General features: G+C 51.4%; 7 protein-coding genes across 7 annotated transcripts; 1 reads left to right on the top strand and 6 right to left on the bottom strand.

The window, feature by feature from the left end:
• Window positions 1-1173: 1173 nt before the first annotated feature.
• Aud_008334 (putative nucleoporin) lies at window positions 1174-2748 on the bottom strand (the record flags this gene model as incomplete). Its single annotated transcript, XM_043293211.1, has 1 exon — window positions 1174-2748. The coding sequence occupies one exon, from the start codon at window positions 2746-2748 to the stop codon at window positions 1174-1176; it is 1575 nt and encodes a 524-aa protein (XP_043149146.1).
• Window positions 2749-3426: 678 nt separating this feature from the next.
• On the top strand, window positions 3427-4173 carry Aud_008333 (coiled-coil-helix-coiled-coil-helix domain-containing protein; the record flags this gene model as incomplete). The annotated part of the gene is made up of 4 exons (XM_043293210.1): window positions 3427-3446; window positions 3531-3758; window positions 3860-3992; window positions 4075-4173. 4 exons carry the CDS (start codon window positions 3427-3429, stop codon window positions 4171-4173), a joined length of 480 nt encoding a protein of 159 aa, XP_043149145.1.
• Window positions 4174-4622: 449 nt separating this feature from the next.
• On the bottom strand, window positions 4623-6027 carry Aud_008332 (acyl-CoA-binding domain-containing protein; the record flags this gene model as incomplete). The annotated part of the gene is made up of 4 exons (XM_043293209.1): window positions 4623-5619; window positions 5684-5756; window positions 5833-5946; window positions 6012-6027. 4 exons carry the CDS (start codon window positions 6025-6027, stop codon window positions 4623-4625), a joined length of 1200 nt encoding a protein of 399 aa, XP_043149144.1.
• A 749-nt stretch (window positions 6028-6776) lies between these two features.
• Aud_008331 (putative GABA permease) lies at window positions 6777-8487 on the bottom strand (the record flags this gene model as incomplete). The annotated part of the gene is made up of 3 exons (XM_043293208.1): window positions 6777-7698; window positions 7749-8309; window positions 8384-8487. 3 exons carry the CDS (start codon window positions 8485-8487, stop codon window positions 6777-6779), a joined length of 1587 nt encoding a protein of 528 aa, XP_043149143.1.
• Window positions 8488-11304: 2817 nt separating this feature from the next.
• Aud_008330 (putative jumonji family transcription factor) lies at window positions 11305-15884 on the bottom strand (the record flags this gene model as incomplete). Its single annotated transcript, XM_043293207.1, has 5 exons — window positions 11305-13267; window positions 13379-14432; window positions 14492-15405; window positions 15468-15565; window positions 15630-15884. The coding sequence occupies 5 exons, from the start codon at window positions 15882-15884 to the stop codon at window positions 11305-11307; spliced, it is 4284 nt and encodes a 1427-aa protein (XP_043149142.1).
• A 2376-nt stretch (window positions 15885-18260) lies between these two features.
• On the bottom strand, window positions 18261-20891 carry Aud_008329 (choline/carnitine O-acyltransferase; the record flags this gene model as incomplete). The annotated part of the gene is made up of 4 exons (XM_043293206.1): window positions 18261-18385; window positions 18442-20376; window positions 20434-20463; window positions 20519-20891. The coding sequence occupies 4 exons, from the start codon at window positions 20889-20891 to the stop codon at window positions 18261-18263; spliced, it is 2463 nt and encodes an 820-aa protein (XP_043149141.1).
• A 1985-nt stretch (window positions 20892-22876) lies between these two features.
• Window positions 22877-23953, bottom strand: Aud_008328 (uncharacterized protein; the record flags this gene model as incomplete). Its single annotated transcript, XM_043293205.1, has 3 exons — window positions 22877-22944; window positions 22999-23288; window positions 23343-23953. The coding sequence occupies 3 exons, from the start codon at window positions 23951-23953 to the stop codon at window positions 22877-22879; spliced, it is 969 nt and encodes a 322-aa protein (XP_043149140.1).
• Window positions 23954-26292: the final 2339 nt, after the last annotated feature.

Raw genomic sequence — 26292 nt, 5'->3', positions numbered from 1 at the left:
ATGTTATCGTTGATGATCGTAGACTTGAGTTGTGTTGATGTGACGATCCCAGGGTAGGTATCGGAGCGCCTGATGCGGCTCCGCCTCAACCACGATTCCTTCGGTTGTGAGGGCGAAGTAACGGAGTAGTAACAGAAACAAGTCTCGAGGTGTAGATTCAAAGAACAACGCTCAATGAGCGGATGCAGCAGAATATGTATATGAGAGAAGAAACAGTTATCTGGAGGCTGGTATTACTGGCGTTGGGAGATGTCGCAGCAGAAACAGCAATAGCAGAAATTCCGCCTCCGCTACGTGGTCCGTGCGTCCGCATTTCGAGACTGCAGTTGGCATATCGATTCTTCTGACTCCGGATACAAGTATACCACTCTCTCTGTCAATACAATTCCTTTCATACAAATAAGACTCAGATCAAAATGTTTGCTCCCGGTAAGTCACTCGCTACATTTCTAAAGCCTCGAATCATCTGTCAACTCGAGTTCTGCCCTGCTTTGTGCAGTTAGCTAACTTTCTGTCTCCAGGTCAAGAACAGGTTTCCAAGGAGGAGCTTAGAGTAAATCCCCCTCTTATCCCCTCGAACCTCATTCGTGCGCTGTAATGCGCATTGCTCGCTGAAACGACCTCATCCTATACATTATTGCCGCATCTATAAATGCTAACAGCAACTCTGCGCAGGCTGCTGAGGCTCAGGCCAGCCAGACCGTCCGCGCTGCTATCACCGGCGGTATCCTTCTCTACCTCTGTGAGTGCTTGTGAATGTGTCTCCTATCGAAGGTGCCATAGCAGCTAACCGGTCAATGTATCAGCTCCCTTCGCCGTCGATTTCGTCAAGAAGTTCCTCTAAAGATCGGTTCCTTCATGTCGTTGGATAGCTTGTTCAACTGTTCAGGGCGATGATTATGGCAGAGCATTTAGTCTCGCTTGAATTCCACGCATAATGTATTACTATTGTACATGGGTATTTTTTGGGGGTTTACCGGGTATAAAGGAAATCAGACCGACCAAAAAAGTGAAAACTCCTGATGTAGCGTCTTCAACCGCATTAGATAGGATCATGTAGATGAGGGCCAGACTGAGATTGGTGCAGGATATCAGCTCCATATAAAATCGGCTGCTTAGTACCAGAACCAGAGGATGAAACACCAGGTGCCAAATATTACATTGCTCGCTTGATTACGTTGACCTATCTATCTCAATGATCCACCGGTCCCTGAAGCTTCTGCGCCTCTTCAAAATCCTTTTTGACGGATTCGAATTCCTTTTGCAGATGTGTGATTTGTGCGTGATAATCATCCAAGATCTGGGAAAAATTAGTAAGCTGGCCACAGGGACGCTTGAACGCAGTGCGATTCGAAGGAGTAGACAAACCTTCTTTGCAGTCTTCATGGTATTCTCGTCCATTTCCTCTTCGCCCTGAGCAGCCGTTGAAGCGCCCGCCTTCTCCATCTCCGCCTGCAAGCGTTTCGAGTGTTCCCGGATCGCCAACATGCGGGCCCAGATTTCCTCAGCCCGCCCGTTGAGCGAGGGATCAAAGACAGACCGCTCCAGCTGTGCGAGCTTCTTCTTAAGTTCTTCTTCTGCCTCATCCATTGCGTAGCCTCGGTTCCTGAGGACTTGAGTCTTTGCCGCTAAAGCGAGACAGCGCTTGCTTAGAACTAAATGTTTCCGGCGACAGTCGGCGATCTTGACAGATATCTTCAGGTCATGACGAGACAGCAGGTCCGTGAGACAGTTGTTAATCTCATGTAGGCGGGTCTGGGCCATTGTGAGGAAATCCTTTTGCCGCTGCGCTCGCTTGCCGAGCTCCCAGAACCCTCTCACCAACACCGGCACATATCCGGAGCCGGGTCTTTCGCGTAGAGCCTCTTCCCATTTCGTTTCGTCGTCCTCCGCAGTAGGCTGATAGAAGGGAGCCTGATCCCCGACGTGATTGTACAAATACGTTCTGAATGGCGACGCGCGACTGCCCGTGTCCCATTTGTTCTTGACGATCTCTATTTGCATGGGTACAGTTCGATGTACTGTGGTCAAAGTTAGCCTGGCGCTTAAGTCTGGACAATCTGACCATCGAAACGAACCTCCTGTAACAGCGCGGCCTGGTGACCACAGGCTAGAGCCTGGCTGCTGTGTTGTAGTCTGCCCCAATTGCGGCTGCTGTTGACTTGCAAGGACGGATCCACCGAACAGACTCTGCTGCTGAGGTTGTTGCTGTTGCTGTGTAGTAGCCCCAAGGCCTCCAAATAGCCCGCCTCCTTGTTGTGGAGTCTGTTGTTGTTGTTGTTGTTGCTGCTGCTGCTGACCCAATCCTCCAAACAGGCTGCTCCCCTGCGGCTTCTGCTGCCCAAGTGTTGACCCAAACAATCCTCCACCGCCGGTCGTCGTCTGCTGCTGCTGTTGTTGTTGTGTCTGGCCTAAAGCACCGCCAAAAAGACCACCTGTCTGGGGTTTCTGCTGTGTTGTAGATCCGAACAAGCCTCCACCAGTCTGGGGCTGCGTCTGGGTTGTCGTTGAGGACCCAAAAAAACCGCCAGTCTGTTGCTGCTGCGGCTGCGATGTCGCATTGGATCCAAACAGGCCCCCTCCTGTAGAGCTCTGTTGGGTTTGTGGCGATCCAAATAAGCCACCACCGGCGCTCTGCTGTGTTCCTGTCGTACTCGAACCGAACCCGCCAAAGCCACTGGGTTTATTTGCGGCAGCGGATCCAAATAGTCCACCACCTGACTGAGTTTGCCCTCCGAAGAGAGACATGTCGAAGGGATTAAGCGAAAGCGCTGCGCTCTGGTGCAAACACTAACGCGATTGAGAGCGAAGGGCGGCGGAATTTATGCGATTCGAAGCTCCAGCAACGCTTACACTGAAGTGAGTGAATTAAGGTTCTGACAAGCGAGGGGTCGCCGGGCCTGCTTTGCGTTCAATATAGGATTCAATCAAGGATAGCTTTCAGCACCTCATTGTAAGGGAAGAGAAGTGGCCCGGTAAAAGAAATCGGTGTGTATAAAGACAACAGCAGCTGGAGCTTGTCAACTTCACTGGGAGCTGCTTTGTTTTTCGCGGCTACATCACGTGATTTATACTGACCAGGCACAATGCGAATAGACAACACTTTGTTCAATGTGAGCAATTGAGACTTGGGATTATTGATTCAATTACATGATATTGACACTACTAGATGGCTGATGCTATTGACCTTTATCATGAACACATTGACGAGCCGGTTACCTAGGCACCTGGGCCATACTGCAGCATCTGAAATGCGCAGACACCGGCATCACCTTACATAATCTACACCACAGCCAATCAGAGACACGCAAAAACCGACCCTTCCAAACTCGCAGCTCCGTCCGTTCTGAACCGCTCACTCCATTCACGACATCCCGCCCGTCTCTCTGTAATTGAGCAAATCCCCCAGCCAGGCAGCCCGTCAAGATGTCCCGGAGAGAGCCCCAGTATGTTCCTCGCTCGATCCTGCCTCCAATTGAACCCTCTACGCCCTTCCCCGCAAGCCCCGGCGAGAACTAACCAGCACCCAGGTTCAACCAACATGTCCTCGTGGACACCACCCCGATGCCCAGCGACATCCCCAAGGTGGAGGAGATTGGAGCGACGTCTGCGCCGCTACTGAGCGCATCCTACTTTATCGGGGACCGCTGCAAGGCCTTCAATGACGATTTCATGAAGTGCAAGGCCGAGGCGAATGGACGGGGAGAGATGGACTGTCTGAAGGAGGGTCGGAAGGTCACCCGCTGTGCGGCGAGCGTGTACGTTTTCTCCTGTCGTTTCTTGACCGTGCTTGCGTTCAGATTCTACGCTGGTTGTGCAATAGTCGGTCCGAGGCTAATCGAGGCATATTGTGGCACAGGATCAAGGACATCAACACCCACTGCTTGAAGCAGTTTAACGCTCACTGGGAATGTCTCGAGAACAACAACCAAAATCTATGGGAGTGCCGGAAGCCCGAGATGGAGCTCAACAGCTGCGTTTTTGAGAAGCTGGTACGTCCGCGTTCTTGGCTCGATCCACCTTCTACAACTCAACTTCGACAGACAGTATTCGGGCTGTGCTGACAATGAACAGGGCCTTAAGAAGACCATCCCTGGAGCCCCCGAGGGCCAGACCCCCGTACATCTGCGACCCAAGCAGCTGTATGCCCAGTTCCCCGGTCCTCAATATTAGGGTGTCTGTCTCTTTTCCTAATTCCCACTCCTCGTTCGCTTTCTGTCGTGGAATCTCGGTGTTTCTGATCGAAAGACTTGTCTGTGTATATATTAGCATCAGGAATGACAATTGTTTCTATCACGTCGTTTTTACGGAGCAATAATCAATGTCCAGGACTAGGGCTTGTCTGGAGTACTCCAGGTTGATGCCTCATAAAGGATGCGTCTAGTATGCATTAGAATACAGTATACCCCTCAGATGCATGCGTACTTCAAGCCATCGACACCTGCTGAAGGAAGTCCCTGTATGTGTAGAATATCCAGCCATCAATGATACAAGAAGGAAAAGGACCAAAACGAAGGAGAGATACGCCTGACTGGATGAAAGCCCATGATGGTGGAAACCTAAGAAATTGCAAACACAATATGTACTAGAGAAAGAGAAAGTTACGCGACCGTCCAAAATAATCAGAAGATATCTAGGCCGGGAAACCGTCGCAGGGACTTGAGTTTGGCCAGTCGAGTCTTCACCTCGGACCACCCGACCTTGAGCTTCTCCTCAAGACGTCGGTCGCCCTTGATCCTCATCCAGATGAGGACCATGCCCAAGATTGCCAGATCGAAGATGACCTGCCGCAAGGTCACCCACACAATCCACTTCAGCCAGGTCCACAGCGCAGACCGGCGACGGCTTGCCAGGGTCCGCGCCTCCATCTGCTCGCGGACCGCGGCGATCTCGGCGGTCATCTTGGTCAAGGCCTGCTCGACCCTCCGTCGCCATCGGCGGTCGCGCTCGCCGGAGCTTACAACGCGATGTTTCTTCTCCCCTGCTGCTGTTGCTGGTTCTAACGCTCGCGTTCGCCCTCGGGACTGCGCATCGTCGGGATCATCATCGAATCTGTGGCTGTTCTGCTGGCTTTGGTTGTTGCTGTTGCTGTTGTTGTTGTTGTTGTTGTTGTTGTTGTCGTTGTCGTCATCGTCCTCATAAATGGTATCCTGAGCCTCCTCGTACTCTTCGTCCTCCTCGTCCTCTTCATCTTCGTCTTCTGGTTCTTGTACCTCCTCATCCACAACGTCCCTGTTCCCGCGCCGCTCATACAGCCCATCAGGCTGACTCACCGGACTGAGGACACGTAACCTGGGATCTCCACGATTCCGCTCACGACTGTGATTATCCCGCGCCGTAGCAATGATATCCTCATAGACCGGACGGGCCAACCGGCCCCCGATACTCGCATAGTTCGGCTGGGGTATCGGCGGCACGCCCACATTCTGCATGGGGCTCGACGAGGAGGAGGACGAGGCATTCGACTTGATCTGGTCCCAGACAAACTCGAGCTCCGCGACGAGCTCACGCGCCTCGGGGGTCTGCGACGCGTAGCGGTGCATTGTGTCGATGAGGGTAGAGATGTAGCGCCGTTTGGCCTCGGTGCGGGAGAGCCCGCGCTGGGCGTACCATGCGTCCCTACGCTTGATCAGCCACCCCGACCGGATATGGTAACATCAAAAAAGCAGAGGGGCCAGTATACCATTTCTCACACTCCGCGTAGACGTCCGCGGTGTTCCCGATGGGTCGGTCCATGACGCCCTCCACATCGCCCTCTAAGGTATCAATCATCAATCAGCATATCTATCCAGCACACGCAAACCCTAATCCCCGTCTCGAAGAAGCGCCTACCCATGCTCTGCTTGTACAACCCATAAAGCTTTAATCTCTCCGCCGCAGGCGGTCTCGAGGTGCCCGTCCGCGGGATGCGTTTGACGGTATTGAGGGCATGGACGAAGACTCGATCTAGAAACGAAACCAACACATCAGCACCCCGATGAACGCGAGAACCCTTGTGGTCGGTTACATACCCACAGAGTCCGACATGGTGAGATCCGAAGCCTCGAACCGAGCCTGTCCTTCATGAGAGCTGACAGGGAACTTGCGAGCGACGAATACCGGCGGTGGCTTCTCCTGGAGGTATCGCGCGAGTATCAACGGTGGTTGCTCCAGCTTTGAAGACGGTCCTCCGCTTCGGACGGCGCTGGGACCGGTTGGTTGTCGAGTTCAGAAAAGGAGAGGCGAATGTTGATTGATTACTGAGGATGCTCGAAGCGGACCGCACGAGATCCCCAAGCTTCCCCGGATTTCAGCGCCGACAAACAGCAATTGGATACTGGATGGAGTGGGAGGCGAAAGGGGTATTATGGTCAGAATTTAAGATTGAGGTTCTTGTATCAGACGTTGTATTCTCCTTTTTTTTGTGCAATTGACGGATGATAAGACGGGGTAGATGCGTTGGCTATCGTGATTGCTAGATGTTTTGCCCAAAGAAGTTGTACCGCGGCTCTCGGAGTCCCTGGCAGCTGGGACCTGTGATTGACAAATGACAACCAACAGCTCCGCGTTATCGTCAACAGAACCCTTCACAAGCTGGCGTTTCTGGCAAATCAGGTTATTGATTTATAGACAGATGAAAAAAAATTATGGTCAATTACATCTCATCAATTCACTTTATGTGACTAGCCTCTTTATTGTGGTGATACATATAGACACATATGGGTGAGACTCGACGGATACCCTCATCTGCACCAGGCAAAGAAAAGAGGTCATGAAAATAGAAAACTAGTACAAGATTATTGCTCCACCTTCTTCATGGACATCGATCCATCTGAATATGCATTCTCAGCATCTACAACCGCCTTCCCGGTCATCACAGGCTGCGCCCTTATTTCTTCGGCCGACGCAGGTGGTCCGGTGAAATGCTTGCGAGCATAGACAAAGTACCAAATAATACTGATTGCCGCAAACCCAGCAAACACGACGCTGGCGTAGTTCATCGAGGTGGCAGTCACCGGTAAGGAGACGGGCATGCAGAAGAGGACCACGGCCAGGACGATCCAGCACACTGTGACCGCGTTGATGGCATACCCGAACGCACCGAGAGAGAAGGTAGAGTCCTTGAGGTCTCGACGTCCACGGATCATGGAAATGAGGATGGGGAGGCCGTACGAAGTCGAGAGGCAGATCGTAGCGACCCCGGTGAACGAGTTGAAGGCGGCGGTCGAGCCAAAGTAGATCAAGCCCAGGAGGCAGTCGACCGCTGCAGAGAGCAAGATCGCATAAACGGGCACATCGAGGCGCGTATTGACTTTGCGCCAGAGGCGGAAGCCGGGGATGGCCCCGTCGCGGGCGAATGCGTAGGTGCACCGACTTGCAGCCGTCAGGGAGCCAATACCGGCGAACATCGCGATGCCGAGAATGAGGAACAGCAGCCCGAAGCCACCCCCCGCGGAGCCAGTCGCTGTCTTGAATATGAGGCCGATGGGTTGGCCGCTGGCCACGCTGAGGAGGTCCTTCACGGTTGGCAGAACGAAGAGAATGGGGATCAGGTAGATGAGACCGGTGATACCAGCGGCGACGACCGACAGGACGATGGCCTTGGGGACCTCGCGATGAGGGTTCTGCACTTCTTCACACATGGCAGCGACCATACCGTACCCCGTCAAGGTGTAAGCTGCCTGCAGCAGACCGACGAAGAAAGCCCATCCAGAAGGCCTTGCCAGAGTCAGTATTCCAGCACTGAAGGAAATTGAGAGACAACTCACCACCCACTAGCCGACGCATCGTAATGCGCAAAAACAAACGCCGCGTCCCTCCGATTATGGGCCATCGTTAAAAGGACGATCAAAATGATGATCACACTAGCCGCCGTCCAAAAGATACACACTTTGTTGATCAAGTCCAAGTACTTGGAGAAGAAGATGTTGACGAGCGCACAGACAAGTATCACCGCCCAGAACATCAGGATGGTCTGCCAGGCATTGGCAACAAAGTCCTCATTCCACAGCGAGATCGCGCTCAGGATCAGCTGGCCAGTCGAGAAGGTGATACTGAGCGTGACGGTCCAGTTCCCCACGAGCGTCAACCATCCGTCAATGAAGGACATCATCGGGGCCCATTCCTTGGTCGACAGCATGGCGCTCCAGTAGTACACGCCGCCGGCGGTGGGGTAGACGGCACAAATTTCAGCCAGCGAGGCGGCGATCGCGATGGAGATCAAGGTGACGAGGACCCAGCCCCAGATGATGGTGACGGATTGACCATCTGCTAGGGTGATGTACATGGTGGTGCTGAGACCGAAGGGAGCGGCCATGATGGCAAAGGAACTGTTGGGGCACGCGAGGGATCAGCAGGTGCACCCATGCCACAGAAGGGGATAAAGTCATGCAGAATCGCGTACAGTCCGAGAATACTCATCATGCTCAGGTTACGAGGCAATTCACTCTTGTAGCCCATCCTGGCCAGCGCCGCGTCGGCGCTGGCATCAACGGTGGCCTCATGCATGGCCGAGGTGACTGTTTGAAAGATGGTGCGGGGGAGCTTTGCGGTCAATAGGATGTATGTCAAGTCAGAAGGTCAAATTGTAGGTATCAAATCAATTCAGTGATTTATTCCAGTATTATTAGGGTGGTGATGTGAACACAGAGTGTCCCGCTATTGAGACGATCCGGTCAAGGAGGAATGGAAGGGGGGATGAGTGGATATTTGAAGGCAAGACAAGACGATAACATCTCCACTACAGAAGGCCAGCTAGATAAAACACGAGATATAGACGAGGAATAAGCTCCCGCCGTCCATAGATAACCACAGGACATGGTAAGGGAGTGTCCAAATTCCACTACGTACTAGCTCCGAAGACAGTGGACGGTGTCTCGTGAAGACTTGGCGGGAAAGGAATGGACTCAACCCCCGCATATCAGCGATGGAGACAGTGGATACTACCTAGATAGGCACTGAGCCGAGGGGGAGCTGAGAGGCTGACCCTCACCCAGTGGAAGTCTGGAAATGCTGGAGAAGCCGATAAGAAGCCAACAGATAGCCCAATTGCGGCCGGTGTCGGGGGCCAATTGACGGGCCAACCTCTCATGAGACCAAGGGGCGGTCCGAAAGCGCGCTTTCTTGCGGGACCGCGCTGATAAACTAGGTACTACTGTGAGCAGTCTTGAATGATATTATTAGGTTTTATCTATGATGTCGATATGATTCTACTATCTCCATTCTACAGAGAACATGACAAGTCAACCATGTTCTAGCTACATGATGATCATGCTCATACAATGCCTGAACCTTTGAACCATTCGACTACTAGCGAGGTGCCTAGCGTAAGAATAGTACTCCGTAGTGCATACGATATTAAACACAACAAATTCATGACTAACAGAATTTCCTTTCCGCCCTAGGAACTACTATTCGGTACCGCCCCAGAAGCTCTAACTTCCTAGGTTGTACTTTTCCCTACTTTGCGGAGGGGATCCATCCCACAGCTCAAATCCAAAGTCCAAAGAGACTGTGCCACTGTCAGGAAAATCATGGATGCCACCGATGGTTGTGGGACCTGGACCTTTCCCCAGTTATCCTGTGACATTCTGTATTCATCGAGGTAGCCAAGGGTCTGATCTGAGCGGTCCCCAGTCTTGGACGATTGGATCGCTCGGATCTCCATGCATCCCCAGTCTCGACCAAATACCCCGGATTATCTTCCGCGGTGGAGCGTGCTACTTTCTGCCACGAGTCCATGAGACGCTTAGACGGGGCGCGATCAATGTGCCATGGACCCATGCTGCGCTTCTTTTGAATGCGGGGTAGTGGTAAGAGACGTCTCTTGGACTAAAAATCTAACCTTGCTTGTCGACAACATGTTCGTAAGCAGGTCGGCTTGCGCCTGTAATAGCACAGGATATTCCGCTAGAAATTTTGAGGTGTTGAACACATTCAGCGCCATCAGGTACATACATACCTGTACTGGCTTTGGGTAGAGAAACAGGGCGGCCTAGCCATATAGTGAGGGTACTGGAGAAGAATTGAGCATGTAAGATAAAGGCCTCACATAGTTGCACTCGTGTTGGACACAAGTATGATTTACAGAGCACTTTTGAGTTTCATATATCAGTCCAGTTCAGCTAGGAAAAGAAAAGCCTAGGCCAGAAGCATTAAGCTATTACCAAAGTTAACTATAAGCGGTAAGTTGGCGATCGTCGTACCATGGCGTGCTTCTCGCATGTAGAGTGGACGCGATAGTCATTGCTGAACTGCACCTTCAACGGGACTCGGGCCCTTACTGCTAAAGTTTGTCAAGAGTACAAAAGCAAAGTGCTATACTAGCTTGTTCATTCACAGCTATCATTCAAAATACATCATGTCGACTGTCACACATATGGGTGACGGCTGCCACATCCGCTGAGCGCTGAGATCACCCGACCTTCTCTCCTGCGGAGGAGAATCAAAGTCTTTGCTGACTTGGTAGAATGGTCGGGTTCCAGCAAGGATGAGCGCCAGTAAAGGAGAAGATAGGGAGTTTTGGAGGCGGAACTACCGATAAGGAACAAGGGGCATGACACAAGCGGGGAATTAGGGGGTATCAAAAAAGGGGACTCGAGATAGAGATAATTCATCACTTTATCTCCTTTGTGCTTTTTCAAAATTTCGCTTCGGCTCGCGTGCTGTGAAGTCCACATGATCACATGCGAAAGTAGGTCCAGTAGGTCGGATCATGCTTGAAAGACACGGCACGGGGAATGAGGACGACAGGGAGAGCAAGAGATGAGAGAGCGAAGAGACGCAAAACGATATAGCATCATCACAGAAACAGTCATGTAAAATGAGGGGCAAGACCCAAGTAGGAAAGTCAGTGGCGCAGGGCAGGCAATATGGAACAAATGCCAGAAGCCACGCGATAGGTGTGCCAGAGTCTCATATTGGAAAAGAGGGAAGATAGAGATGATCCCAGTTCCAGCTTGCCTTCCCATCTGACTTCCATTTGCTTGGCATCTGCTCACTCAATGCCGCCTCGCCCTTCCTTTGGTCCATAAAGAAGGACGCCTTCACTTTTGAACCTCAAGCAAGGCCTTTTAAGTCCAAGGCCTCAAGGTGAGTTGCAACCAGCCAGCTAGCGTCAACTGCGCAGTGAATGGACCAGGACGAGGACGGATGAATCGAAAAGATCGGAAATGTCGACGTAAAAATCCGCATAACGAAAAGAGAAAAGCTTGAAAAACGCCCAATCATGCAGTCATCAATCGAGATAAATCGTTACATGAGATGATGTAGCTCATAAGCGGCACACATGTACAGAGAGCATATCTATCATGCGAGCACCTTTCATCACGGGCTGAGCTCCGCGCAGATGTCATCGGTGCCATCTAAGCCAAACCCAGCCATGTCGACCGAGTGTAGAGAGCCGGGCCCCCGGCCCAGTGATATGTCAGACGAGGCATAATCGTGCTTGAGCCGCTCGTGAGGTCCGAAGAACGGTCGATTCTCCTCATTGGGGGTGTTACCATCTCCGGCTGCCCACGGACCGTGCTGCCAGAACCGAGTGTTCGCCTGTTGGTCACCGAAAAGGTCATGATGATCGTGGTGAGCTTCGGGCCCGTGGCTGGTGAAATCATTGGGCGACTGGAACCTCAGATGCGACCGACTGAAACTGGAGCACGGAGAGTCTGCGTGGAGGGGTAGGTCGAGACCAGACAAGGGCAGATCCTCAACCGTAGTGATATCAATAGTCGGATTCTCCGTTTGTTGAGCCAGCGCCGATGTAAGTCGAAGGTTCGAAGCCGAATTTTGGCGGCTGTGGGGGGCCGAACGCTCGATCGCCCGCTGCACGAAGCTGCCACAAGTCTTGAGGATCTTCTCTTGATCTTCGGTGGACAGACTGGCAAAGTAGTCGTTTGCCAGGGAAGGCTTGGGCAGCTCTGGCGCACACGGGATAAGTTCGTAAGTCTTCTTGGCGTACTCGGTGAACCCGGATGGCATATCGTAGGGAGACTGGTAGACGGTCGGAACCTGAGCACGCTGTTGGTCAAGGTAAGCATACTTGCCGGCCAGTTTGGCCGAGGCGCTGCCTTTGGCGGTAGCCTCCTGCTTGATATTCTCCGACTCTCTCTTCTGCAACACATCCAACCGCTCGCGGTGACTGACAAGCGAGAACCGGAGCATCTGCAAAAGTCTGGTGACTTCCTCCGATCGCATGTTCAGCGGTTGCAATGGTAGCAAGGTCCCATCAGGGGCCCTAGGCTGTACACGCTGCTGGGCCATGGCAAGCTCGAGCTTTTCCAGGCCATTTGGTGGTGGAACCGAGCCCATGGGACCCAGCAGCGTCTCAACTACCAGCTCAGGACTGACGATGGTATACCCGGCAAAGACATTGGCATGGTCGGTGATTTGCGCAAGGCGGCGGCGAGCAATGAGCTCACGAACATTGGCGAAGGTATTGGCGGGGAGACCATTGGTGGTGGCGGTGTTGGTGTTGTTGTTGTTCTGCTGCTGCTGCTGCTGAGATTGGAGGGGTTGCGAAGAATGGTAAAAGGGATGTTGCTGTTGTGGGTGGTGGTGGTTGTTATGTGCTTTGAGGACTTGCGGGTACGGAGCATGGCGAGCGGACTGAGTTGGTAAGGTTCGATAGGCCGACGGCATCGCAGAAGCAGCAGCAGCAGAAGCAACAGTCGAGGAGGAGGAACGAGGGGCAGCAGCAGGAAGAGGAGGAGGGGCAAGAGGAGGTCGCTGCAGCAGGGAAGGGCGGTTGGCAGCAGCGGCAGCACTGGCGGCGGCAGCGGTAGCGGCAGCAGCAGGAGAAAGTAGGTGGTGGTGCTGGCGAGGAGGAGGGGCAACAACGGCAGACGCAGACGCAGACGCATACTGAGGGAAATGGTGGGGGTAAGAGGGGAGCCGGGTCACCACACCGCCAAGAGACTTGACGCTGTCCAGGAAATTCGAGCGCGGGTTGTGGACGGACACGCTAGGGTTGTGTGTATATTGAGCCCTACATTCGGTCGATGATTGCCCCATGTAATACCATATCTGCTCGCCCTTGTTTAGGTCGACATGCAATGGCGGTGGGGCAGAGACGTGTTTAGTTACGTCCACCGTCTCGAACTCAGCCCACTGATACGGCGATCGTCCGTCGCCAAACGGATTTCCTGCCACCGGCACCGCCGATTCCAACTCCTTCCGAGCATCGGGTTTGCGAGCTAAGTGTGCTGGCAATGGCTTTGTGCCTGGCGCCAGAGGTGCGAAATTACTCTTGCGTACAATGAGTAGCCATCTGTATGGCAGTTCAATTACGTCTCTGAATAATCGATGAAGAGAGAAAGATATTGTCAGCCACAAGTCTGTAAATACTCCCGATGGGGAAATTTCAAAACAAGCACAAAAATAGAGACCGTTGGAGCAAACTTACCCTCGTGGAAGAATCTTCACCAACAGAGTTCGTTCCTGGGGCCGATTTTGCAGTACCACTGCACCGTTGATCTCCTTGTCTGCCTGGAATTGCACGAGATCTCCTGCTACCAGCCGTTGGGCAGTTGCATTAACCTTACGGTCATAGTCGGCTGCATCGTTGGTCATCCAAGTCGGCCTCTTTTGGCGATGGTATTTGCACTTGAGGTCGACACTTGGAACCGAGTACTGATTGCCGTCATCTGCGATCACAGCGATGGAGCCGTGTTCGACTTGGACGCCGGCCAGTAGAGCACATGTGGCATGGTAGGATCGTGTACACTTTCCGAAGTTGCATTGGAAGCAGGCACCGCGGACCTCGCGACAGAAGAGACATTTGAGGCCCATTCGGGCCTTGGGAATGTAATCAATATCACATACCACTTCCTTTCCGGATTCATCGCGAAGGATACTGGTCTCTTCGGTGTACAGGGCACATCGTCGGTGGGCTTGGGACTTCCCGTCTTCGGTCGGAAGAAGGTCTTCATAATCCAAGTCGTTCGGACATAGCATGCAGGGCGCCTTTCGAGGGATCTCGACGTTGACTCTCATACGCTTCGTTTTGGTCGTTTCACCAGGGTGCTTGCGTTTCCGACCGCGGGTTGACGTCTTTTCAGGTACACTGCGGGGCGGTGTCAAGAGATCCGAAGCACCTTCCATCACGTCCATGTCGCTGTCGAAGTCATCATAGTATTCGGGTGTCGCCTCTCCGCGCAGCTTCCGCTCGATTTCGTCGACATCAATCCAGACACTGTCCGCTTCACAGTTGCATTTCTTGGCCACGCGACCGTAGCCGAGCCATTTCTCTGTCGCGAAATTGACAGACTCGGCACAGTTGTAACCCAGATTGAAGCCAGAGTGGTAGCCGTACGGATAGGTGATGACAAATTCGCCCTCATAATGAACCAATTTGTTCACAGTGATACCGTACTGAGACTTCAAGAGACTCGGCGAGACAAGGTAGGTCTTGTGGCGAAGAAACTGGTCGCAGGATTTTGCATCGCTGGGCCAGATGCCTTGAGAACGTGTCAGTATCGCCACAGCGTAAAATGAGGCTTGAGCGGTGCCCACTTACTCTTCATAACCTGTTCAAAGCGAGGAGCGTCCTCTTGCGAGATACTGTACCATTGTTTCGGAGCACCAAAGTGAATGTAGTTGATGCTGTAGAGATCCACGTCTTCCAAATGCCATGCGAAAGTAGCCTTCCACATTCCCAGATAAAGGTAGGCAGTGTTGACGCCAGGAACCTTTTGTCCAATCACATCCAGCAAATTGGGTAACTTGGCGACGTTCCACGATGTAGTGTTGTCGTCGAACAGAGAACCTGGCATATCTGCTCCGTATAACGGGTTGTTGAACATGAGCGATTTCCAATAGGCAGTCTCCAGCTCTTCACAACGTTCTTGCGTGTATTCTTCCTGGTCGTGGATGCGGTAGTCGAAGTTTTTGAATGCTTCTTCATCGACGAGATCGATATTGTCGCCCTTGTTGTGCTTTCTTCGCGCAGTTACGGACTTGGGCTGTCTGCCCTTGGGCTTAGGTCCGGGTAACGACTCGCCATCGCTCAATTCCTCCGACTTCGCCTCGACAGGGTTAGACTCGGGTGACACGGGTGTTGGAGGGCCTTCCGGTTTCGTCTTCTCAAGGACATCGTCCGCAGGCGGCTCTTCCTTCACTTTCACCTGGTTGGCCCTCTTTGGTGGCCGACCAGGTCCACGCTTTTGGGAACTTGACCCGGTGGTCTGAGGTTTGGGAGCTGCAGGGGTACGTGTGGCTCGTTCCTGATTTCGACGTCTCTCGCCTCGCCGCGCAGGGGGCTGATGGCTGCTCTCCTCGCACAAGGCTTTCCACTGAGGAAGATTGTATGTCCGTTGTCGTTCGATATTCGCCTGAGTATAAGTGCCGTGAGAGCCATGGAATTCCTGCATGATCGGATTCTTCACACGAATTTTCTTGACGGCTTCGTCCAAGGGCGGTTGAGCATCAAGCCTGGATTGAGAAACGATCAAAACCAACTCTAGAACCACAACGGAAGGGTCCAGGATTCCTACCATTCCTTGGGAGGAATAACCTTGATTATACCCGACCGCATGCCGTAATTGTCAACTCTACTGATGAACGACTGAAAATCACGAAACTGTTCCATCGTCTGCCGGTTGTCCCGTCAGCCCGTGATTTGCAAGGAGGGTATTCCATGAGATCGCAAGACTTACCGGCTTGAAGACAGGGATCTTGCCGCCGCCATAGTAATGGTCAGGCTCAATCACGTCTTCTTCTCCTTCAACCGAGTCCTCAGTTTTGACGGCAGAGGCACCAGGATCCAACTCGAGGTCCGAGAGCTCGGCGGGAACACCGTCTGGGGCCTCTTTCTTGCCGTTCGCGCTGTGCGGAGGTGTTATGGAAGCGGCATCGTTCGGACGACTACCGGTAAGGGAAGAGAAAGGAGGTTGATCAAGCGCTGCCGCCATCATCTCAATCAAGAGGTGAAAACTAGGACGTGGTGTCGATGAAGATAAGAGCGCCGTCGTCGGAAACTGCGACCGCTGATCGACGGCGAGAAAGGGATTCCCAGCGGTCGGGGAACGGAGTGTTGAAGGTTGGCGAGCTGAGTATCAATCTATACTGGGGTGCAGGAGGATCGTCAACGTTGCGATCGTAGAATTTCGTCCTTCCGATAATCTTTTCGATACGTCGCTCAGAGAGAAGGGGAAAATCCGTCGGCAAAGGGGTGGTCGGGAAAAAGTGAAAGCAGCTGGTGTTGAGCTTTGGTTCCTGAACAAAGGGTATATCTATCTCAATGACAAGAGAGCCATGGGAACAAAGGGAAGAAGAAGAATAGGCAGGCAGTGCTGGATGAAGCGATAGAGAATTAGCAAGTCAATAATGATGAGATTGATACCACCAGTATTAGGAAAGGCCAAAAGCAAGCAAGCAAAGGCCCCTCTCAGTCTCCGGTCTGCGAGATTGGAGCGAGGAGATTTGCCGTGTTGCAGGACCAAGCAGCAAGTGATACGACCAACGATTGCAGCTAAAGGACTAGCGGAAAGACAATGTGGGAAGCTAAGGGCAGGGAAGGCAGGAAGGGCAGAGAACCAGAGATAGAATGGGCCAATGCCAGCGTCACGTCGAAACAGGTCGATAGTGGAACCACCAGACAGAGCACGATGGCCTGACGCTTGGAGAACCAAAAGACTTGAAGTGGAATTTTGCAGGATTGGAAACACCAGTGAGATTCAGAGAAGGACGGAAGGGATGCGTGCGGGTGGAGAGCTGTGGATTCTAGTGATTCAAAGAGTATGTATGATGATAATAGCCTGAGCGCCTGAAAATCAACCCAAAGGAGTCTAAGGCACCCAACTTGGCAGGGAATGGCGGCTGATGGCCTGAGAAATATGGTGGCAAATTGACAAGGATGAATACAGGACGGTAAGGTAACTTTGGCGGCTGCGAGTAGATCATAGCACGTCTCCGGCGTCGGAGCCTTGAGGCATCAAAAGTAAAATCAATCAACTTACCTGGCAGATATCCTCAACAACGACAATAAAACTGGGAAGAAGGCCAGTTCTCTAGTGAGAACCAGTACTTCTGTACTTGTGAGGCCAATACGCGGTGCAACCAAGCTAGATCTTACAACAATCGAGGCAATAGCTTGTGCTCAAGGCTCAACAAGAATAGTCACGTGTATCACGTGACAACACTGCCAACAATAGCAACCCTCAGGATAAGATCTACACACACACAGCAGTAGCAATATGAGAGGCACAAGGCTGTGTAGCAGTTCGGGTACCAGCGGATCGGCAAAAGAGCACTGATCTCATCAGTCATCAGCTCAGAGTCTTATTCGACAAATAGGGAATTAGCCGGTGGTAAAAGCGGCAAGCTTCTTTTTAGGCTGGCATCCTGTAACTCCGTATCTATCCACTACCAATGTTGAAGCTCAGCTCGTATGAGAATATCAGTGTCAATAATCGCATGGTCATGAAACAGCTATGGCTGTAGCAGATCTTATTGATCTCTGCTAATGGGCCCTTCAAGCTGCTATTCAAATCACATGGTCAACACTATTCAGCCTCAATTGGTAGAGGGAACAACAGTCTGCAATCCCTATCAAGCCAAAGGTCATAGAATCTCTGCCTGCAGCATTGGCCAGTGTATCCTCACTTCCAATAGTTAACATTTGATTCCAAGTACCAGGGTCGAAAGTCTCAGACAACAAAAGTAATGGTCAAAGTTAGCAGCGGCAGCTTTGAGCAGACATCATAACAGCAGTGGCTCAATTGTCCTCCCACCTGCGCGTACTAGTATTGCCTTTGGTTAATCTCCTCGTCCGAGAAAAAGCTAGAACTCGGTAGTGATACACCGCTGCACTCCTATATAAGAAATTCTATGAGCGGATCTAGGCCATCATGGGACAACGGTCTGCTGGAGAAATCGCGAGAACCCCTTAAAACCTGCATCTAACCTTGCTTCCAGAGAAAAGAGCTTTAAAGCTCTGCGCAAGCGCTTGCATGATATTCTTTCTCGTGTGCATGCCGTGATATGCAGGTCCGAGGTTTACTACATGGCTTGAATCACATGACTTCGAAATGCTCCAGTGGTGATATATGGCCAAGCCAGATGCAGCTGTCCGATGTTGCTGGGCAACTTTGATGTCTTCTTGAACAAGGATATTCTGCATTGAGTATTATATAGAGAACAAACAGCTGAGGAAGATCTCAATGTCATTGGTATATAGCTATACACAAATCATGGCATCATGCACAGTCACAAAGTCAACGAACGTCATATACGCGCCAAAACCATATGCAAAAGAGTGCCATATCTAAAAAGTCACCAGATTAACATCAGTTTTCGTTTAACCGCAGCTTCTTTCCGATGAACCGACGTTTCGCAGGCTTATCGGCTCGCTCTCGGTCGACACTCAACCCTTTAAGAGCATGAAGCAGCATGCCCGAATCAAAGAAGCCATCTATCGATCATTGTCAGCGACTGTCTTGAAAAGGAACAACTTCTCGAGAGACTTACATCCACCCATGCCATCATCCTCGATATCGCCACTGTCCGTAGTTGGCGTCTCCGTGCCCCGTTGCATCGAACCGGAGTCGCCGCGGACTAGCCGGCCCCGGCGATTATCGTTTTGGAACCGCTCGGCAAGCATCTCCATCTCGCGTGCCCTGCTTGTGCGAGGGCTGGTCGCCTTACGGTTGGTGGCGCGGAGCAGCTTCCGAATCTCGTACAAATACGACTCCAGTGTTTGCATCAACCGGGCAGTCTGCCGGTGCTTGGACGAGGCACAGATCGACATAGAATCGTCTTTGATGATGTAACCGATACCAAATCCATCTGCGGATGTCGGTCCAAAGCCGAAGTGCCGCAGACTCGGGTTGCCGCAGTTAGATGTTGACAAGATCGTGTTGTTGATTTTGTCCCAGCCGGGATCACTGAAGATGGCCGGAGTGGGCGGCATTGCGCGAATACCGCGGTAGCTATAGCCGTTCGAGGACAGGCCATCCTCGGACATGGAGGACGACGTTTTGGGGGAATCGATGGCCGATCCGTTCTCGACAGGGCTCGAGTATCCGTTGGATCCGCCTTCAACGCTATTGCCCGCTGACGGGCTGTCCTCGTCGAACGATCGCTGCCAAACAGAGTACAGGGCATACAAATGGCGATCCTGACCCTGTCCCTTGGAGCAGTCCTTGGTGATGGCGGTGTGCTTTTCAGTCGCCTTGCGAAGAGCATTGACCTTCTGCTCCGCAGGGTTGTCGCCCCAGAAGGTCTTCACAAAGTCGACACATTCATTGGTGACCGTTCGGATGGCTTCTGTCCGCCCGTGTAGGAAGAATTTGGTCATTGCAGGCTCGTACGTGTTTTCGACGCGACCATACAGTCCATAATAAGCGGCTTGAAATGCCATCTGCACAAAGGCGTCTGGAGAGAAGCCCATGGAGGTGATGAAATTCTTGCCGTATCCTGCGAAGTCAAGGACCGCGAATTCATGCTGCTGGAGGAGATCGGCAAGATGGGACTCGGCAAATCGCAAGGCAATGCTCAACTCGGGAACCATGTCCCATTCGAGCTTTCGCGGTGTTGTGCTGACATTGCCAAAGCTCCGGGGGTCACGCTTGGAGGGGTCAGGGCTGGCAGTTGCCCAGAGCGACGGGGCTTGGCCATTAATTGTCTTAGCGAAACGAAGGATCGTGTCTGTGTACACGTCGCTAGCGAAGCGCAGAACCGTGTGGCCGTCGACACCAGTGTGCTCAAAGTTGATACCAGCACTTCCGTTCTTGCACACAATGATTTGCAGTTTGTCATACCACCGGTTGGTACAAGTACCGACCTGGACACCTCTGACGACCTCACTCGTACCACAGAGCATGTTGGCGCAAAGCTGCGACGTATTCTCCGCTTCTGTGTCGTCCAGACAGAGAGCAAACAACGCTGTGTCGACAATGTTCAAGCACTCCGAGTTGTTCGAACCCTCGTCCTTGGTTAGGATATCTCTCAGACCCGACCATACTTTCCGATTCTCCGTGCTGAGAACACCAAGGGCACCCTTCGCGGCATCCTGTACTGGGGTTTGTTCGGCGTCGCCAATGATCACCTGCAGATTAACCGCAATATCCTTTTCGCTCATAATCAAGTCGCTGTTATCGTCAAGAACATCAAACCAGTAGAACTGGCCCCGGCATAAAACAACTATGTGTTTTGCGTGCGGGTCCTGGCTGATCATACACCCATTTTCCGTGGGTACACGCGCAGTTCCGAATAGTCGAGAGTACTGGTACATGCATAGTGGTGTTCCTCGGACTGTATCAGGTGGAAGCTCCTCCCGCCTGACAGCCCGAACAAAGGAGAGAGCAGATACGACGAGTGATGCCGCCCGAGTCACCTGGTTGTTCCTGGCAGGCGTGGGGTCATCTTCCAGCAAAAAGAAGGGGTTAAGATTCAAGACAACAGCTGTGACCAGGTCAGTTCAGCGATCGACTGCTGTAAGAAGAACGAAGAAGCTCTTACGATTGTCATAGTTCAAGTAAGAGTCGTACCCTATGTGGCTGTATGTTAGTGCACTTGTATGCGACGTGGTTCAGCGAATACATACAGAATTGTTCAATGTAACTCGTTTTGGACGAAGCATAATTCTTCAACTTCTCTTGAAGAATAGGACCATCTGTCTTGAGGAATTCCTGAACAGCAGCCTTTGTTTCTTCCTGCTCTCGTGGAGTTTGCAAAGCTGATAGTGCTTCTACGTATTTCTTGCATGTGCTCTCAAGGTCAGGAATAGGCAACTTTGGCAAGGAATCCTGGTTGGCAAATGTCAAGCCCTTTTTCTCACAGGACTGAACCGGAGCTGAATCGCCATTCACCGAAGTTGGATTGGCGGGATTAACCCTAGCATCGACGCTTGGTTGAGACCGGGGGGCTTCCATGGTGCCTCCCAGTGGCTTTGGAGCCGTGAAGTAACGGACTGCCATGGACGAGTAAGACATATCGTCAGCTGAGTAACAAAAATCACTCTTTCGAAGGGAAAAGCACTAAGCGTAACGGCAGGCGAGAAAAGTCGGGATGGACAAAAGGCGTAAGGCGCTGCGGTAGAAGTAGTGACAATCTTGCAGACAATAAGATGGCATGGATAATCGCGTACCCGTACTGAGACTCTCGTAGTTCAAAAATACACAAAACAAAATGAGAGAAATAAGGGGGAAAGTCTACACTGTTATATGTGTAGAAGAGTATAGAACGAATCCCAGTGTATACGGCCCCCACGGGGACGGAAAGCCGAAGGTGTGGAGCATGTGCTGGGGTCTCGGGACGAAAGGAAAAATAGCGTCAGGCAGCGGGAAAAGGGACGCTTACAGTAAATAAGATAGAGGGATAGCCTGCAGCGGTTGCATCAACCACAGTGGACCGCTTGCACCCGCGTCCGCGTCCGAGGAGTTTGATGGTCGTATGCGTCGGGGGAACGGAGATGCTTGATGGCTGGTTAGCGTACGGTGGCCAGGTAGCTTCGGTTGCCAAGAGATGTAGGTTCAGAAAGCACATGAAGCAGACACCCCACAAAAGAAAAAATATAGCATGAGCAAAAGGTTTCGTAGAATCAGTCTGAAAGCAGTTGAATGATTGTGAAGAACGAACTGCTGACATTCCTCGAGTTCTTGAGCTGACAATGGCGGGGTGTTGGAGGATTGACCTTGTGACGTCTGCAGGATAAGACATTGACCAGAGGACGTAGTACGTACCCAACTATAGAATGTCGTATGCGCAACACGAGGCAATTCAGTAAGTCAAGGCGATAATCAAGATGCCGTGTAAGAGCTTATCCGAGACAACCTGTCGAGAGATGACAGTGAAATCTGTACTGCAGTGATACAGTAAAAATAGATATCGGCCACTGGTGCGGAAAGAAGCAAGGGCCAGGTAGGGAGTCTAGTCGATAGTCTAGCTCACAGTAGTCAAGCGTAAGGCTTTACAGAGTAGATAGTTCGACCAGTTGGACGAAAGGGCTAGTCTCGCTCAGGATCCGATGACGTTTCGGGCGAAGGGAGCGGAGATGTCTGTCCAGTCTCGTGCAGCAATCACTTATCCACGGTAGTATTCCACGTTCCATGACTTGTGATTTGCACTGCAAGTTTGGATACGGGGAGCTCCTACCTAACTTTAATTGACAGGTCACGTGCTGCTTACTTCAGCGCCAGGAAGGTAAAAAGTTAACAATTGCAGGTTTCGTCAACTCTAACTACCTTACGTCCCACTGAGCTGCAGTTTATAGACGCTTACGAGGTTGAGGGGTACGAAGAAGACGCAGATTGCTGCAGGGTAGGGTGTTGCTTGATGTTGTGAAAAATCAATTCGCTTCCAGTCATGTCGTACTCTAAGCAAGGCGCCATTTCATGAGATCGTACTCCAGCAAACACCCAAAAATGACAAGCTCAATGATCAAGTTGCTGGCACTGATGTACCAGGAAAATGGATATTCCAACGGATAAATATTCACAATCGAAGAAGAGGCAAAGTCACGATCACGTCCATGTCGCCTGGCTCATGGCCGGGAATGTGGGCACTCGCAGATCTCCCCGGCGAAGCAAGGAGGAGGCTTGGCACAGTAGGCAAAGCTGGATGTGACTAGCAACACGAAGGAAAAGTGAACGCAAGAAGGTTTGTTCAAAACGAAGAGAGATTTTGTACGAATGGCTGACAACTTCCAGAAAGTCATCCCCTTCTCAATTGCAATATGCGATTGTAACTTTCCACACGCGCGTAAATCGAACAGTATCCCATACATCAAACAACCACTTATGATTCTAGTTCCCTTGGAATGGTCCCATTTGAAGCTTAAACCCCCACGGGCCGGAGTCAGAGTGACTTCTTTCGTAAACGAAAATGGAGAAATTGAATGTTACGCAGGGTCCGGCAAGTTTCTTATCACTGATGAGACCAGGAGATCCACGGAATTGACAGTTTACGCCGAGTAGAAGGCGTGTCCAAGCGGAGCGAGGACATTGTCACCATATTCGCCCGCATAGTTGCCTATGTACATGTCAGAACCGCCATACTCCAAGGGATATAATTGACGACACTTACCAGGAGGGTAGTAGTTGCAGACAGTGAAGGGCGATGGCTGACTCGAGTCCACGTTGCCGAGGGAATTGCAAACGACAGTAGAGCAGCCGACGGAGACCGAACCCTTCCACACGATCTGGGAGAAATGGCCCCACTTCTCGAAGTAAGTCATATCAGGGTTGGCCTGACCGTAAAGACCATCGTAGTAGCCGAACTCATCGTTGTACATCAGATTGGTGATCATGACCCCAATCTCATCAGCCGAAACACCGTATCCGATGTTCTGACCATAGCCACCACCACCGATATCACTAAAAGGGGTTAGCAAGAAAGCGCAGTTGTTAGTTTGGGGCCGTTGTACTCACGTGTCGTGCTGGTAAACACATCGGGAGGCAAGCTCATGGGCGCTGGATTCGAGGGTGGTGTTCCAGGTCATGGAGCTGACCGAGTGGTTGCTACGGTGAATGTTGTGGTTGTACAGGACGGCAGACTGATAAGCATTGGTGGCACCACCAGTAGGGGCACTAGCAGCAGGGGCAGTGGTAGAGGTCGAAGTAGCAAGGGTGGTGGGTTGCGCAGCCTCAGGAGCCGATGAGGTCCAAGCAGATGTCCAAGCAGATGTCCAAGCCGACGTCCAAGCCGCGGCCCAGGCAGAAGCCCCAGGCAATTCCTCCACAATACCAACCGGAGCGGCACTGACAGTGGTAGCAGGGGGAGGGATAGGGGCGGCGGATGAAGCCTCAGTCTCCACGGGAGCAGGGGCAGGAGCAGGGTCGACGCTAGCGACTGTCTGAGTGAGCTGGACCGCCTGGATGGGGGGGTAGGTCGACGTTGACGTTGGGGCAGGCTGGTAAGGGAGAGTGATGGTCTCGGTGACGGTGACGATAGTCCAATCAACCACGTAAGACCGTTTGTCGACAGGCTTGGCCAAAGCACCTGCAGCGCAGACAGCGCCGATCAACCACGAGTAACGCATGATTCCGGAGCTTGCTTTTCTAATTCCCGAAAGTATGAAGCGATATTCCAACAGATCAACTGTGTAACCAAATTACTTCTCCAGGAAGTAAAGTGACGAGCGGATTGTGGAGAGAGAAGGAGGGCTTGTTAGTAGGCAGATCGACTGCGGACTGATTTGGAGAAAGACGCTGAAAAGATTGGCCGAGTATGTACTGTCTGGTAGACGGAGGTATAAACAAAGGAACGACAGCCGTGATGACACTTTTTCTAAAGGAGTGAAGAAAAAGAGTACGCCACAGGCGGAGGATGAAGAAGAAAGAAGAGTTGAGCGTCAAGCGTGAGGACCAGAGGAAGGCAGTGGGAGGGATGAGAGGGAAAGAAAGTGCCTGATAATATAGGACGCCTTGGTAGTTTGGCTGTAGTGGCCAGCAGCTTCAGCTAGTGAATATTTAGTGAATTGCGCTGTGAAAGGGGAGACTGGAAGGGAGAGTAGAAGCCTAGCGGGGCGACTCTATCCTCATCAGTGGGGCCAAGAGATCTGGAATAATCAAACACAAATTAAATTCGTGATTAGAGGCTTTAGAGAGTCAAACTAACAGGGCCCGGAGCGGGGACTCCCAAGGATATAATAACTTCAGGGGTGGATGGTGGTGGTACTTGATACAAGTGACTATCGCAGCCAGATCCAGAACTTGATTGATTGTTTGATGTTTCTCTTTCTTTGTCTTTTGATTTTTTTTTTTTTTTTTTCCCTTTCTCTCTTCTTTCAACGGCGCCTGACATGTTTACCTACCATCCGCATACCAAGGAGCGTTTGGGCCTTGGTCTGTCCCTTGGTAACCTAGCATTCCGCGGCCTCGATGGAGTATTTGACAGCCACAATAGAGATTTCTTTGATCTAGTATTATTCTTGGAGAGGACCTTGGACTATGGGCTTGTCCTCTCATTATTCAGCAATATTGTCATCTTTGTCGTAGACTGCTCAAAGTGCTAAAATGAAGCACACCAGATGGAGCATTAATTTCTTACCAGTTGAGAGATACTCAAACCCCTGACCCTCACTAAACCATTCTCAGACAGCACGATGCCGCCCGTTTCAGGCACCGAGAGCCCTAGACCAATAATCTCATTGAGCGAAACCTTTGTGCTTCTGATCTCCGTCCAAGTTGAACTTTATTACTGTTACCTACCTCTCCATGATACATGTTACAACTGTTGTGACCTTCGGTTATGCTGATGATGACAACATTTGTAGACAAGCTACATTTGGTACTCAGGATTTCTGTAAGACATTTCGGCTCGAGTATCTCTGTAACAGGATAAGGTATCAGGTCGTCTGACGCAAATCAGGTGAGGATCACCTCAACTAGTATCATTGTCTCCATAGTAAGAATAAACGATTTGGATTAAATTAACTCTTCGGCAAGACGTTATGTAATTTCCACTTAATCTCAGTTCCGCCATGCTATTAGTGACTCAAAATTAAACAGGATTCATTTTCCTCATTCCAGCCCAACCACTGCACATCGACGCAATATACTCCATACAGACGGCATCGGTACTCGCCAGGGGTCGACGGATCACTGACATCTACGTAGTCAATAATGATCAACCATCAAAACTTGGCACTCTAACCGTCCCCCGTGGACGAAGCCACCGGCGCCACGCTAATGTTTCATCTTTTGGTCCCTTGGAGATTTGGGCCATTTTCCATTACGATATACTAGACTAATTACTGAGGCAATCAGGCTACATCACTGATCAATTTTCCACAAAGGATGTTCACTTCCCCATAGTCAAGTAATTAATATTCGGCAGAAGCAAAGTCCAGAACATCTTGCCATGTTCTTTCCTGGACTTTGCGGGTCTGGATTGCTGTCGTGACCCGTGACTCGTGTGCACGTCGCATCGTCTGCCTAGGTCGATGGCTTTCCCTAGCCGAGACATGGCGGTAGCAGATGCCATGATCAGAAGAATCCTTTGCCTTGACACATTGTCATCGATGGTTACAGATCTGATAAGCCCGTTGTGCCTTCTAAGTCCTCTGCAGCTCCCGGTTCCGCGCCTTGGGATTGACACTGAAATGAGATTTGCAAGCGTTAGGTGACATCGACATATGTCACTTGTCCTTTGCCGAGTAGTTAATATATTTTGAGATTGAAAGACGGACGTAATAGATTAATCAAACAAACTTGGAGGGGCTTACACATGTCAAAGGAGTCCTGAAGATTTTCGCCCGAGGACGAGATATATACCTCACTCCACACAAAAGTTCAAGCCCGATGTCATGCCATAATACAATTTACAAAGGCTTAGATAAACAACGGTAGTGACGGTGGATGTAGCACAAATCTTTCG

The sequence above is a fragment of the Aspergillus udagawae genome (genome assembly GCF_001078395.1).
Source record: "Aspergillus udagawae IFM 46973 DNA, scaffold_6, whole genome shotgun sequence".
NCBI lineage: Eukaryota > Fungi > Ascomycota > Eurotiomycetes > Eurotiales > Aspergillaceae > Aspergillus > Aspergillus udagawae.
The sequence above is the reverse complement of the archived record's forward strand: the minus strand, read 5'-3'. Positions and strand labels throughout refer to the sequence as shown.